The sequence below is a fragment of the Lepidothrix coronata genome, unplaced genomic scaffold, assembly GCF_001604755.1.
Source record: "Lepidothrix coronata isolate B3197 unplaced genomic scaffold, Lepidothrix_coronata-1.0 Scaffold0, whole genome shotgun sequence".
In the NCBI taxonomy this organism is placed as follows: Eukaryota; Metazoa; Chordata; class Aves; order Passeriformes; family Pipridae; genus Lepidothrix; species Lepidothrix coronata.
In genome coordinates this window covers 10,996,607-11,012,237 of record NW_016690180.1, presented here as the reverse complement: position 1 = coordinate 11,012,237, position 15,631 = coordinate 10,996,607, and the positions used below count along the sequence as shown (strand labels likewise).

The 15,631-nt window shown below is 35.5% G+C and overlaps 1 protein-coding gene across 5 annotated transcripts in view; it reads left to right on the top strand.

Annotated features, from left to right (window-relative positions):
* KLHL5 (kelch like family member 5) overlaps positions 1-15,631 on the top strand; it is a 61,589-nt gene that overhangs the window by 40,885 nt on the left and 5,073 nt on the right. For all 5 annotated transcript variants that reach the window (XM_017805463.1, XM_017805454.1, XM_017805440.1 and 2 more), the window contains 5 exons: positions 5,431-5,643; positions 9,445-9,631; positions 10,178-10,402; positions 10,700-10,862; positions 14,503-14,715. In XM_017805463.1, coding sequence (XP_017660952.1) covers positions 5,431-5,643; positions 9,445-9,631; positions 10,178-10,402; positions 10,700-10,862; positions 14,503-14,715 — 1,001 coding nt within the window. The remainder of the gene's footprint in view (positions 1-5,430; positions 5,644-9,444; positions 9,632-10,177; positions 10,403-10,699; positions 10,863-14,502; positions 14,716-15,631) is intronic.

Genomic DNA, 15,631 nt, shown 5'->3' with positions numbered 1-15,631 from the left:
CTATATGTTAAAACAGTGAATTTATTTTATGCTGTGTTGGGCTACATAGAACAGTGGGAGATTATAGAGAAAATAGTTTATACTTCCATTTCTTTTAAAGCACTTGTAGTAGAAGGTGGTGAATAGTACAAAATATTTAAATTTTAATTTATACATATTATTTTCTGTAAGTTTTCCTTTCCTTTGACAGGAAAAAAAACCTGATTGCCCTGCGACTTTTCCTAGAATTACAACAACTTCTCAGTTTTAAAGGTTTTTAAGACACATGATAATTTGGTAATCATCTTACCTGCTTCACTAAAATAGTTCTTTGTATGAAGACTATACATTCAGGTGAAATGAGCATTTGTTTAAACTGAAGGACCAATCAGTGAGTTATCCCACTAGGCCTACTTCTGTTAATAGGCTTGCTGTGTGTGAATAATGTTCATTAGCCATTGGCTAGCATCAGGGATTAAAAAAATTAATAAGAAGGATTTAAATGCTGCATTTTTCATATTAAAGATGTAGATGTTTGTTACACTAAAAAGGCTTAAGTGTTGCATTAGTTTATTGCTTACTGTGTTGACAGTTGATAAGTTGTTTTTTCAGAGAAGAATAATTTTTAAGTTTATCAAAACAGGTCAATTTTTGACATTACAAACTAAAGCTTGAAAAAATCCTCAGGATGCATGAAGTGAAACATGAAATGAACTGAAGTTATCCGTAGTAGATTTAATGCTATATAAACAGCAACTCTGATTTTTATGCATCAGAATTTTAAAATAGAATTGACAGAATCCTGAGATGTATCTGGGTTAAGGTATCTTTTGAACAAAGGTTATCCTGTTTTGCTGTAGTTTGTATATAGTGTTAGGGTAATACAATTATAAATTGTATGGATTTTATTAGACTGACCAGTAGTGCGTCTGTTTGCTTTAATTTGTAAAACCTTCTTGCACAAAATGCCTTTTGTGCATTTTTATCACTGTCTTCAGAGTCAAAAGAAACACCTCTTTTGCCATCTTGTTTGTTCAAAACAGTTGATAGTGTACCTTCAATGAAAACCAATAGCTCCTTTTCAAAAAAAAAAGTAAACAAAAGGGAAGTTAATGCTCTGAGTTGAGGAAAAGCTAGCCTATGTTATTTCCAGAACACGAAATATGTGTGGTGAGTAGTGAGGTGTTCTTAGGTGTTAGTAGCTTCTTCAGTAGCCAGATTTTAACTTTCTGAATTACAGTCAAAAAAAAAAGCAGACATTCTAAACTTTATGTGTGATAGTACCTGAGTCAGTCCCTAGCTCTGTAATCATTGTTGCTCAGCTTTCCATGCTTAAAGCAGAGTGAAAAGCCATTTTAATTTTCATCAGAACTCTTCAGAAGTACATCATCAGTGATAGTGTTACCAGATTCAGATAGTTTCAGAGTTTGCGTGATTTCTGAGCACAGCCAATGGATGTTTATAAGAAGAAAAACTTAGAGAGGATAGAGTGGCAGATTGAGTCCAAGCATAGAAACTAGGTATTTTGCAGAAGAATAGGTGTGGGACACAGACTTGCTTTCTCCTGTAAGGCAGGGGTGGGGTAACAAAAAAATCATTGCAATATGGAGTTATGACTTGGGAGGAGGAATTGAAGAGGGATAATTTGTACTTTTTTCTCCTGAAACAGCCAGGATAGTTTTTTCTTTTGGTAACAGGGAGCATGAAAAGGGGAGGAATTTAAATATTTCTTTTGTCCACAAAGGGCCAGAACCAAAGATTGTGATAGTGCCTAAAACAAGGCTCCTGAATTGTCCAAAATACCCTGTTCAATAATCATCTGACTTGGAAAATATTCATTCACTTTCTTTTTACTTGTGAAAACCCTGCCTAGCACAATAGATCATTACTACCTTGGAAAGTCTAAGTAGGTTTCTTCATGCTGCTCAGCCTGTTTTGGAATCCAGAAGCTGCACAGTGAGGAGTGAAGCTACAGTAGTTGTACTCTAAGTGAACACTGGGCACACTGAAAGCATTAGGTTGGTTTATTGCTTAACACATCAGTCAAAGCTGACTAAAAGCAAAGTAGATGGTATCTAACATGTGTTTAACTATTAATAGTTTACCAGGAAGTCAGATAGCTCAGTTCCTCAGTTCTTAGTGAATTCAAACCTCAGCTGACCAGCAGACTGAAACAGCCAGCAGACAAAATTACATTCACTGTTTGCTCTCATTTAGATCTTGTGAGTCAAGCGCCTCTTGCTTTTTGGTTGCCCAGGTTCAGAGTTTAGGCAGAGCCCTGTGGTTAGAGCTGCCTGTTGGGCAGCCTCAGTCCTTCTCAACCTGAAGGTATCTGATGCTCACTAAGGTTTTAATCCTTCTGATACAATGTAGAGAGAGACTAACCATCTCACTGCATCCCACTCTGGGATTAAGTATCATTTAGAAATAAGCATCATAACACCTTATTTTTTATGTGCTCCAGATATTTTCTTGCTCTGTATCAAGTCCAAGGCAGACCTGTGGTTAAGAATATCAGTATTATTCACACTGCAATTGCTGAAGAGTGAAATTGAGGTGATAATGTGAATAAGCAGTGCACAGCATTGAACATGGGGACTGCATGTCCCTGTCTTAGCTAATACATAAACCTCAGGCTACTACTTTGATAAAATTTCCAGGCACTTTGAGAAGCTAATTTGGGGGTTGGGAAACTGTTTACTTTCAGGACCAGAAAGCAAGGGGTTGAAATTGCAGACCGTTTGTTCTCTGAAATATCCTGTTCTTCCACAGAGGGTTCCCATAAGAAGAAGGAAAGAAAAGGCTAATGAGGAGGTTAAGAATGCTAGGAGATACACTGGCTCCTCCTTTTTGTCTTCAGAATCTCTGTCTGTAGAGGAAGAGGAATTGTCAGATTCTGATTATAAAAAAACCCAGACATAGGACAAAGAGTGCCTGTATTCCCAGTGGAATGCTTTGATACTCTACTCAAAAGGAGTCTCTGCTTTAAAAATAGAATGGGAGCAAGAGGAAGTTGAACTTGTTCCCATCAGAAAGCAATGGTCTGCAAGCAACAAGAAGGAAAATCAGGCTTTTTACACACAACAGCTGTTGAAGTGATGAAAACCAGTTGGAGAAAAGCTTTCCAAAGAGGATCACTGACTGACTTATGCAAGATCAACTTGTTGTTGCCTTCAGAGACAAAAGAAACTTTCCATGCAAGTGCTTTCCCCTTCCTCTTTCTTTGATCTGGATAGACAATATGGAAAGTTTAAGTTAGTAAGTGTTGGCTTTTCTCTGTCAGAGCTCACTGCCTGTTCGTTCAGCAAAACTAAAAGCACAGTCCAGCTTGCGTACTCTCTAGGACAGAGAATCTACAAAAAAGCAGCCAGTGGAAAAAATTAACTCAGTGGAATCTGAATTCCTATGAACTGCATGTTTAAACTCTGGAAATAATTTTGATCATTTCTCAGCTTCAGTTTTACTCCCAGGCATTCAGTATCAGAGTGAAATAAATAGCAGTGCATGTGTAGTGCTACTGAATATTGGTAGAGTCCTTTCACTGTTTTTAATTCATGTATTTGTTCATTTTAACTTTCATTTTGTAATACAGATTGTTAAATTAATTAAAGAAGAAAAGATGATTCTATCTCCCTTCTTATCTACTTCAGTTTCCACTTGAAAGCACTGCTTTTATGTAGACAATTGGATCTACTGTGGGAAAGCTTTTCAGATATTAAATGTAGATGTTTCCTTTCCAAATTCTATCCAGGAATAGAATTATGTACACAGATAACATTTTCAATTATTTTCCTAATTTCAACTCCAGAAGTACCCCTAGAGCAGAGTCACTTTGATCTTTCCCCTTAGACATCTGGTAGCCATCTTATATACACCTAGCTTTCATGTAAGGTGGACTGTTTACTCCTTATTAGTTTTTTCCTCTTTGCTCAGCTTTTTTTTTTATTAGTCAATATCTTTGGAGTACTGAGGTATAGCTTTGAAATGATTAGACTAAGCAATAAAAAGGAAGAAGTGTTAACTCATTCGCTTTGTTGTCATGATGTCCATTACATATGCGATGCCAAACTGTACTGAAGTTTTTGTTGCTATTTTGAATGCTAAATTCAGACCTCTTCTGCAGTGCAGATCCTGCTTCTGCTCCCAAATTTCCCCCTTTTTTTTACCTATAAGTCCTATTTTTTTCCAATATGTACATGCTTCTAATCTACAGTTTTTTCATTAGTGTGCAATTCTTTCTTTTTAAATCATTAAACAAGAGACTAAATAAGGCTAATTTTGATATAAGGCCCCCAGACTTCCCTGTTGCTGGATCTAATATGCTTTGTTTTCCAGGTGTTTTGGAGGTGCATGTGATGGCAGAGCAAAACCAGCATCCTGTTAGTTGCCTCTCTAGCAATCAACAGTGCATTTAATGAATTGATTGTAATACTGTGTTATTGTCGTGAAGTTACTCTTGGTTTTGAGTATGTGTTTAGCTGGGGGTTGAACTACCAAAATATAAGCATATGTTCTGATTTTACTTTTCTGCTTTTACTTTGCTTTGCTGCCTTGTAAAGGTATATGGGGAAAGAGGATAGACATGACTTCACCCTATTCTGTTATGTTCAGGTTTTTCACTGTAAGTTTTTGGTGCTGATTGTGTTTCTACATGCTTCTGCTATTTCTGCCTATGTTGATGAGAATCCTTACAGAATATGCTGCAAGTCCTCATATTATGAAGTAATGGGATATCAGTGTAGGACATGTTACATATTGTGAATTTCCTATTTTAAAGTAAGGATTTGTTGCTGAAAATGACAGGCTGAAAGTTAGAAGATTGAATCCTATCAAACTAGATATTGTTAATATAGCAAGGCATGTGCAATATTGTGGATTCTTTGTATGTTTTGCTCCCCAGACAAGTCAGATCAGCTGTATAAAACCTACAAAATAGTAAAATAAACGTAAAATAATGCATTTTAAATCACAATAAAATTGTTAGTGTTACTTCCTCTGAAAACTTAATGCCACAGTTTCATTTAGCAGTAATGAAAACAGTTACATGTACCCACTTGTAGCATGATGTGCTGTGTGCTTGACAAAGCATCTTACATTGTCAACAGGAACCAGCAGCATCTTTTTAACTGTACTTCAGAAAGTATTTCTTCACTTTGCAGTGCCAAGATAGTACTGCCCACAACCCATGGCTCATTTCTGTCCATACCCTTTCCGCTCTGTTGTTTCAGCACATCTGTCTCTGAGACTGAATGACTGAGTTAGGGAAATGATCAGGGGTGAAAATAATTCAGTACATTTTTTTTTTTACTTTTTTTTTTTTTTGGTCCTCCTCCCAGATCAGTTCTCCAGTGGTACAACTGAGAACCAGCATGAAGAGAGGGAAAAGAGGGGAAGATATAGTAGGTCTTCAAAGTATGACATCACCTGTATTAAAATTCTTTTCTTTTTCAGGAAAACTTCATGGAAGTAATTAGAAACCAGGAATTTCTATTATTGCCAGCCACTGAAATTGCTAAGCTTTTAGCAAGTGATGACATGAATATTCCTAATGAAGAAACTATACTGAATGCACTACTTACATGGGTTCGACATGATTTGGAACAGAGAAGGAAGGATCTCAGTAAACTCCTGGCTTACATTAGACTGCCTCTGCTTGCTCCACAAGTAAATTGTTCGGTTCCTCTCTAATTTATACCATAGTTACAGTGGGCATAATGCCTACCACATAGATAAATTGATAGTGGCAAATCATACAACTGATATTGATTTGGATTCTTAGAGCTGCATGTAAGGACTTAGCATGATAGTTTGTGTCTGTTTGTGAACTGCAGTGTATTCTGATCCTAACCTGAGATCAGTCAGGACACAAGAAGGGGTGGAGCTGCTAACAAAAGGTTGCTTCTCTTGTCTATAAAAATGCTTATCACGGTAATGTTAGTCACTAGAAGGTGTGACCTTTTTTAATTTCTTCTTTATGGAACTTGTGCAGTTTCTTTGGCTCACTACATTTCCTTCATACAGTTTTAGCTAGGAAATGCAATTTGAATAAATTGTTAGGAGTGATTTTTCTTCTATTAACTCTTGATAGGCCATTATTTGGTACTTCTTGTTCTTCCCAATCAATACTACTTCTCCTTTTTGGACATTTACACACAATGTTGAGGAAGCCTTGGGCTCAGTTTGTTTGAATAGTGAATTACAGTTTTCCTAATCCTGTAGGAATAACTACTCTTGTTAGTGTCATGTGTATTCATTATCTGATAGCATGCATGCAAACTAGGTTCGATTATTTTTATTTGTTTTTCCTTTCTTCTCTTTCTTTGCTGGACCTTCTTTAGTAATATTTAACACTTACTATACAGTCAAAGGATTTTACTTTATGGTTTTCAGTTTGTTTAGTGAGAATTTGCTCTATTAAATGAAGAAAATAGGATTTTTATGGAACCCAAATAATAAGTAAAGTTCATTAACAAAAATGTAGTTCAATTAATTCATAGTGATAAATCACATGTACAACATTCTGTGTATTACCTCTAATCTGATGTCATCTTGCTGGATAGTAAGATTCGCTACCAAGCATTTTAGTATTTATTTCTATACTGATTAATAGATATTCAATAGTAGGATTTTCTCAGTTGTGGGCTTGACTTTGTAATTCACTTTTTCTGTAAACATAATACAGTGTAAGCCAGTTGACTGGGAGGAAATAATTCTTTTGTTGAACATTTAATTAATTGATAACTAAGTAACCTCTGCTGTATTCCTTTTACGTAATTGACTGTAATTGAAACATCTTTAGAAACTGAAAGTACAGGATTTATCCCAGAAATATGTACTGAAATCAAATTATGTCCACTTAGTAAGTGATTAGGAAAATAGCAAGATGAAACACAAAAGCAGTATTTCACTTGTTATTTTATGTTCAATTTTTCATCTCATCTCCAAATATATACTTACATTTCTAAAACAAGGTTTTTCTGTTACCTTTTTATTTATTACTTTCTTTAACAAATTAAAGTGTTAAAGCTGTGATTTTAGTATGGAAACAGTCAGTGCATGGAGTAAATTGATTTGAAGTGCCCAAAACAGTCTTAATGTTTTCAGAATAATTTTTTTCTTCATGATCACATGACATGTGATCTGACAGCAAATATAACATTGAAAAGCTTTTTAGTTTTATGGTTGATGAGTTAAAGATATTTGAAAGAAATTAAATTAGAAAATTGAGCAACTTGCTGAAATCAATAACGTTGCAGGCAGACATGAGAAGAATATTGGATTCATACACTTTAAAAAAAAGCTTCAGGAAATACTGTGAAACTGTAGCACTGGAAGCAAAAAATTATAATGAATTGTTTTATTGTTTGGTTTTGTGTATCTCTTTGAAGACAGCATTCTGTCATCTGTCTGGTTAATGCAAGCAGCGTCCTAAATATTTGTAAGTCTCTTTTTGTTAAAGATGAATATTTGCCAGCTTCATAAGCTGTAAAATGACAAATATAATCTCTGATAAATAATGAAAAAGATGATTTAGGAATTTCTGAATTACAAGATGGCTCAGATTTCTTTTAGACAGAAATTCTTATTACTTAAGTGTCTGCATTACCTTTGTCCTTATCAGGTTTACAGTTACTATGATTTCATGCTAACATGTCATTTATAAATGCTGTTAGAAATGCTTTTACTAGACAGAGCTATGTAGATAATAAAACTTGGAAAAAAATTACTTTCATTTCAGTAAGCCCATCCAAGTTCTTTGAGTGAAGAATATTTATAGTAGTTTGAGTTTCAAGAGTCTGCAGGTTAGATTGCATTTCTTTTTAAATGAGATAAGGTTGCTTTCAGAGATTGAGACTCTATGCTGTGAGAACTTCTTTATAGTTTGAGGGGGTTAGAAGCTGTAGAAAATGTAGGTTGCATCTTGTTATTGCAAAAGTCACATTCCCACATAGTGTTGCTTTAAATATTAAACACAGCTTGTCTATCATAAAAATATACTAGAGGTCTGAATTGGTCATGTTGTGTACAAACATTAGTTTTCATGCATGCAGCTGTGATGTGACAATGTCTGATTTAGGATGATAGTAATGAATTGATTTTTTATGTATATTTTTAAACTATGTGCAATGGGAACACTTTTCATCAACTATTTTTATTAGTGAGAACATTGGACTTGGTGATCTCAGAGGTCCTTTCCAACCCGTCTGATTCTATGATTCTATGATTAACCAAGTGGAGAAATGCTACAAAAGTCTCAGTTTTCTAAAAAGTCGCTAGTGAAGGGCTTTGAAAGGGTTTTTTAGTCTGTGTGTGTGTTAATATTGTTTTCTGTTGTATTTTGTGTTGATTTGATGTTCAGGTTTAGTAGTGTGTACTTACCTGTATCTCTTCCCAAACTGTGGTTGTCATATTTGCTACTTTGCAGCCCTAAGGCAGCTTTAAGCCAGGGATGTTCACACCATATTGTGCACAACTATTTCACAGTGAGTCCCTTTAGTACTCCTGATGACTAATGTCACAGCAGTTTTGTACCTGTTATTGGTTGGCTGTCAACAGCCTAACAATAGCATCTCATTCTGGTTTGTGGACTAGCATGTCTAATATTCACAAAGTGTTTGGATTTGGGATTTTCAGAGGCATCTGCCTTTTTCTCATTGTTCTGACAACTGGCCAAGTTCCAGTAGGGGACTTCACTTGTTTTTTTCTGTCTTAGTGAGGCCACATCATGCAGCTCAGAACAATGCCAGTTGTCCAGACTTCTAATAATTAGAGTCATGACACTTAACCATACTAATAATTTTTTTTCCCTGCAGCCTGACAAACATGGAGTACAAACCACTCCAGAACCTTTGAACTTAAGAACTTTTATTAGTAGTCTTTATTTAGTTGAATTTTATTTAAGTCAATTTATTTAACAGTTGCCATATTTGCTTGCATCCTTGGTCTAAAATTTTTACCAAAGGCTTATGTTAATTGATACACCGTGATCTGGGTCACTGTCAGAGTGAGGAATAGAATATATATTTAAATATTCAGCCTGTGCTGAAGCAGCTTTTACAGACCCATGGATTGGGTGGATTTGGGAATGTAAGCATGAGGTTGAACTGACTGACATACCGGGAGCCTGATTCCATTTCCTTGAACATTCCTGCATGGCACTGGAACTTGAGGAGATTTTGTTTCCTTCCTTCGGACCATTAAGTTTAAATCACTGACTAAGATCAAATGGCCTTCATTTTTTTTAATTGTTTTATTTATTTAATGGCTTAGCTTAAAATGTGAATGTTTAGTTTATTAGAAGTTTATTCTTACCCTGCTCTTTTTTATATGACCATTTTAAAAATACAGAGATTTTAAATTGGGCAGTGGATGTCTTTGTGTAAAATATTAACTTGATAATCCTGTTTTTATTCTTCTTGTAGTTTATAGCAATACAGCTTGTTTGATTTTCTTTCTTTTTCACAGTTTCTGGCAGATATGGAAAATAATGCACTCTTTAGGGATGACATTGAATGCCAAAAACTCATTATGGAAGCAATGAAGTACCATCTGTTGCCAGAGAGACGACCTATGTTGCAAAGCCCTCGCACCAAACCTAGAAAATCTACAGTGGGCGTGTTGTTTGCAGTTGGAGGAATGGATGCAACAAAAGGTATTGGCTTCTATAATGTTTAGTTGATTAGTTGGTTTTTTAAAAGAAATGTTTGATAGATGTTTTTACTACATCTTAATTTTAAAATTCAAGGATTCTGCAGTACAGAACATGAAACATCTGAAGTGTATACTATTCATTAGGTTAAAAAGGTCTATATATCTTCAATAATACTGTAAACATTCTGGAATTGAGAGTTCTGATTGATTTGAAATTACCAAAGAAGTAGCTGATTTCTGAGTAGTGGTTTTCAATATATAATTGCATTTCACTGGGTTTGTTTAATATTCCTAATATTTCTATTTCCAAAGGCTTGACTCTGCAAAGCAGTTAAAAAACCTGCTTTTTGTCTTGAAAAGCACTGAGAAAGTCCTCCTTTATAATGATGCAGTTAATTGGTGAGGAAGTCAAAAAAGACTATTTGTCTACATAGAGTTAAGAACATGGTGCAGGATATCATGGTGTCATGTGAGATCAGCATATCACTGAAATAAAAACTATCCTAATAATTCAGACCTTTTTTTGCATATGTAACTTGTCATTCAGGAGCTACAAGTATTGAAAAGTATGAACTTCGTACCAATACATGGACTCCAGTTGCAAACATGAATGGACGAAGATTACAGTTTGGAGTTGCAGTCTTAGATGATAAATTGTATGTTGTTGGTGGCAGAGATGGACTGAAAACATTGAATACTGTGGAATGCTATAATCCTAGATCAAAAACTTGGAGTGTAATGCCACCTATGTCCACTCATCGTCATGGTCTTGGTATGTACAGTTCTGTAAAGGCTGAATGCATACTTTTAAAAGGTTATCTGTTTTAGGATTGGTAAAAAAACATTCAGAAATTAAGTTAGGGTGGTGGAAATTTTGCTTTAATGCCAACTGCTTATTCAGTGACTTTTTTCCTTCAGATTATATTCAACATTGGCTACCAACAGGAAATTTGTTTTTTCTTTTGTTTTTTTTTTTAATATTTTGTGGTGCACACTGGACTGTCACTAGGAAATTGTGATCTTTATTCCCCTTATCTAGAAGTGACTGTTTTTCATATCTGTTTTTTAGGAGTAGCTGTATTGGAAGGTCCCATGTATGCTGTAGGAGGACATGATGGCTGGAGCTACCTGAATACAGTAGAAAGATGGGATCCACAGGCTCGTCAGTGGAACTTTGTAGCTAGTATGTCAACTCCAAGGAGCACTGTTGGTGTAGCAATATTAAATGGAAAGTATGTGAATATTTTCAAATTTAAAATCTCATTATTTTAATGTAATTACAGGACCATCGTAAATGACTATTAATAATATCCCTTAATTAATACCTGTTGTTAGCTTTAAGAGCTAAGTTTCTTCATTCACAGAAAAGATACTGTGTTGGGTCAAGCAAGCTTCTCCACAGCATCACAGCACCCTGTGGTACCTCTTATGAGTACTGTCTCTATGGGCTAATAGTTACAATCTCTTTCATACTGAAAGGAGTAAATACTTGTTCTCTTTCACTGAGACTCCAGTGATTTCCTCTTACATTGAACATTTTAACTTTGTTTGGCGATTTAAACTGAATTTTGGAATTTAGATTCCAAAACTATTGCAAAGTCATGGAGGAGTACTCATGTTATATTGTATTAACTCAGAACAGTAAGCTCTGGCAAATTAATCTAATCTGGAGTGGTATCTGAAATCTAATGAAAATATGCCTAATTCTTATTAGAAAGCATATTTAGACAACTAGGTTGTTTTATAAAGCAGCCGTAGGAAATGGCTGGAAGGGACGTCAAGGAGTTCCTTAATCAACTCCTACCCCAAAGCTGAATCAATTATATCTAAAATGCTCATAGCCAGAGTGATCTTGTTCTTAACCTCCAGCGGGTATAGTTTCTGTAACTTCCCTAAGATATCTGCTTAACCTTTAATACATATTTGAAATTCTCATGATGTCAAGTTTTAAATGCCTTTTGTTGATTTATATTATTACTGTTCATACTATCCAAAGTGAACATTGAAGATGCGTCTTTTCTTTCCTACTTGCAACAGCCTTTTGTATTTACAGACACATGTTCCCTGAGTATTCTGTCATCAGGACTGAATAACTCCATCTCCTATTTGTAGGCCATGATTCCTAGACTTTTGAATGATTTTTATTATTTTCCTTTGGGCTAAGTGCAACTGTTCTATAGCATCCCAAAATATAAGTGTACTTTCATCAAGCTATTATGAAAATAAAAATCAGTTGCAATCACAGACTTGTAGAATAATTTTGATTGGAAGGGACTTCTGGAGTGATCTGATCCAATACCAACTCAAACTAGGGCCAACCTTAAAGCTGGATCTAGTTTCAAAGTTAATTGAAGTAACTCAGGTCATATGCGTTTTGAATATCTCCAAGCATGGAGATTCAACAGCCTTTCCAGGCAACCTGTTCTGATATTTGACCACCATTGTACTGAACATTTTTCTTCTAATTAATACTCAGTTGAAATTTCCTGTGTTTGAACTTGTCTTTTTTTCTTCCTCCTTTCTCTGCATACCTCTGAGAATGATCTGTCTTCTACGCAACGTTATACATACATCTGTGTAACATTCATTAGGTGGTTGAAGACAACAATAAGATGCCTCCTTAGCTGTCTTGAGAATTCCTAAGACTGTACAAAGGCAGCTCTCTCGGCCTCTCCTCCTGTGTCATGTGTTCTAGCTCTCTCATCATCTTCGTGACCATCAGCTGGACTTGCTCCAGTGTGGCAAGATGTTTCTTGTACCAAGAGCCTGTTGCATTATACTATGAAATTTGGCAGAAGATAACCCCCTTGCATTCCAGCTGGTCCTCAGAGATCAGAGGGGCTGGATGCAGCTGTGCTGAATTTCTGTTTATAACCAGTTCAGTGCTGTAAGTCTGGTCGTGTTCAATAACTTTTATGATCACAGATCCACAAATTGAAGCAATTGGGCTTATTGAAGCAACAGAAATACAGATTTGGAATTGCTGTTGATAAATGCACTTACTGCATCAGTGCTAAATATACTAAGGCTAGCCAGTGACTAACTAAGCTAAGTTAGCAATTCAAGCTAAATTAATAAATTCAGTTTTTCACTTCACCCTTAATTAAGCTCAGTTTCACCTGGGTATGCTCCGATGCAGAAGAAGGTGCAAATCTTACCAAAGATTTGGGGGTAGAGAGAGGAGCAAGCCTGTTGACTTGTCACCAAAATGGGGTCATAGTTTTATCCTCTCAAATGGAGGATTACCCTACTACAGGAATACCATAGTAGACAAAGCTGGTGATTTACTGGGTAGTATTGTCATTGTGGATGAATATTTGCACTGTGTTATCCACAAATTTTCACTTCCTGCTTATAATGCTATCTGATGCATCTCCCTTGAGATACTTGAATATTGTCAGGTAGCAAAAAGCTTTTCACACCTATTTTTTTATTTTATTTTATTTTATTTTGGAAACCTAGTCTCCTGGTAAATTAGTACAGCTGAAATGCACCTACAAAGGGTACTGTGAGATCTGGAACAAGTTCCAAGAATGAGTGGAAATGCTCAGGAAGGAGGGATGAACTTTAGCAACCAGCAAACAGAGTGCCTTGGACTGCCTTGGAACTGCAGTCCCAAATGTCTAAGTTAGGTTTAAAGCTTCCTATATATTCAGCAGAGGATTCCAGGTGTGGTGAAAAGCACCAGAATTAAAGCCACCATTATTGTAGAACGTTGAGTAGACTATTAATGGAGGCAACAACACTAGATGCCTACAGCTGAAAATCTTAGAAATGCATGCAGTATTTCAGCTTCAGGAGCAGTAATTTCTGCACTTTCTAGTAACATCTGTCTGTAACTTGATATATTTCAGATGAGAAATTAATATGTCTTTCTCCATGTCCAAAATGGGAAGTCACTGCATAAGTGATCCAAACTCTGTCATGTTTTGGGGGAAGGTAAAGTGGGAGACTTCATTTAAATGTTATATTGCATAAAGGATTGATTCTTAGTCATGAACTTTATGGAACTGCAACAGAGATTTTCAGTATCCTTCAGTACATTCCTTAGGTTAAACAAGTTGTGTTACTAAACATGGGAACTTCCATGGAATTTTTTTTAAGAGTATTAAAATTGTTACTGAGAACTACTAGCTCAATAAATCATATTTACATTATGTTTGTATTTAAATTTGTTGGTCAGTATATTTAAAAAGCCAAGCAACAGTATTAACTGTGGACATCTTGAATAGTGCTTCATGGTAACTGTTGTAAATTGTTCACATTACCATTATATACAGTATCTAATGTTTATTTGATTATTTAACCATACTATAATGTGCCTTAGGCTCTGAAAGTATTTCATTAATGTCATTTCAGGTGATCTCTTACTGGATTTTACTTCTGATGTGTTACTTCCTTTTAGAATGGCTTCTGTGTTCCTACTTTTCCAAATAACAGTGCTGGGCATGTCTGCTTCTATACCTAGATTGGTCATAAACTCTGTGCATAAACTCTTTATCCAGTTTGATTATTGGATTAAAGATTCATCAGTGATGGATTGCTCCTAAACCAACTTTTTTCATTCTAGCCCTTCAAAAAAGTTGAAATCCTTTATTAGTACCAAATGCTAGAAACCTTTTTGTTAGGACTGAGTAAATTGAGCCACCTAGTGGGTGTGAGGGACTTAACATAGTGCTGTCATTCATGAACTAGAGCCCAGGAAAAGACTGGAGAAAAATCTTACCTGAGTTTTTGCAACGGAACAGTTTATTGAAAGTTTAGAGTCTCCTTCTAAACTTCCCTTTTTAACAAACTTTTTAAATCCTTCATATTTCACTGGAAACTGTCTTGTTCAGACAACATTTATTTACTTTCTTTTTTACTTTCTAGGCTTTATGCAGTTGGTGGTCGAGATGGAAGTTCGTGTCTTAAGTCAGTAGAATGTTTTGATCCTCATACAAACAAATGGACTCTCTGTGCTCAGATGTCAAAAAGAAGAGGTGGTGTGGGTGTAACCACCTGGAACGGGTTCTTGTATGCAATAGGTGGCCATGATGCCCCAGCATCAAACTTAACATCCAGGCTGTCAGACTGCGTGGAAAGGTAATATCCTGATGAAGGTGATCCTGCTGTGTGAGTCTAATAGTGTTAATTGATGGAGTGATTTATGGAAAGAGCTGTGAGTAGAAACCCAGTAAAATAGTTGTGTTATCTTTATTAGGAACAGAGGAAACTTACATATAAAAACATGTTGTGTAATCATACTGTGATTCAATCTGTTACCAAGAGAGATTATTTAAAGCAAATTCTCCTTAATGCAATTCATCTAGATTTTTTTAAACAATTTTATTGCATAAATTATGATTGATAACTGAGAACAACTTAGAATTGAATGCTTTTAAAAATGGAGCAGAACTTTTTCCACACAAGAAGTCTGTATCTATTCATATAATAACTTTCAAAGGAGTTAACAGACAGGTTTTACTCTTTTTGTATCCCCTGATGAGATTTGGAAACTGATATGTAATTCAGTCATTCCTAAGTTGGTATGTCTTTATGTAAAGTGATTAATGAATGACTGTATCGCAAATTGCAGAAGCACATGTGATCTATAAAATAATTTTTAAAAGATGGTAAATACTTCATAATGCACTGGCATTAAGTCTTCACTGGTACTTTAGGTATTTCTGAAATATGCATTAATTCTCTCCCTGCCCCCCTCCAAATTGTAAAACTTTTCTTCTTTCCTGTTGTCTCCCAACACTTACAGTGAGTCTTCACCACCCATATTCTCCTTTTACTAGATTTATTAATGCCAGGAGTTATGTTTCACTCTCCACCAAAAAAATTCCAAACAAACAAAAACTAAACCAAACCAAAATAAAAAAAACACACCACAAAAAAACACCCCAGGAGAGCTGTAGTTTTCAATCTTTCAGAGTCCTAGGAGACCCAAAAATACATAGTGTGGCCCATACCACTTAACATGTGGAATTTGCACTAAAAAGACCCCAGAAAA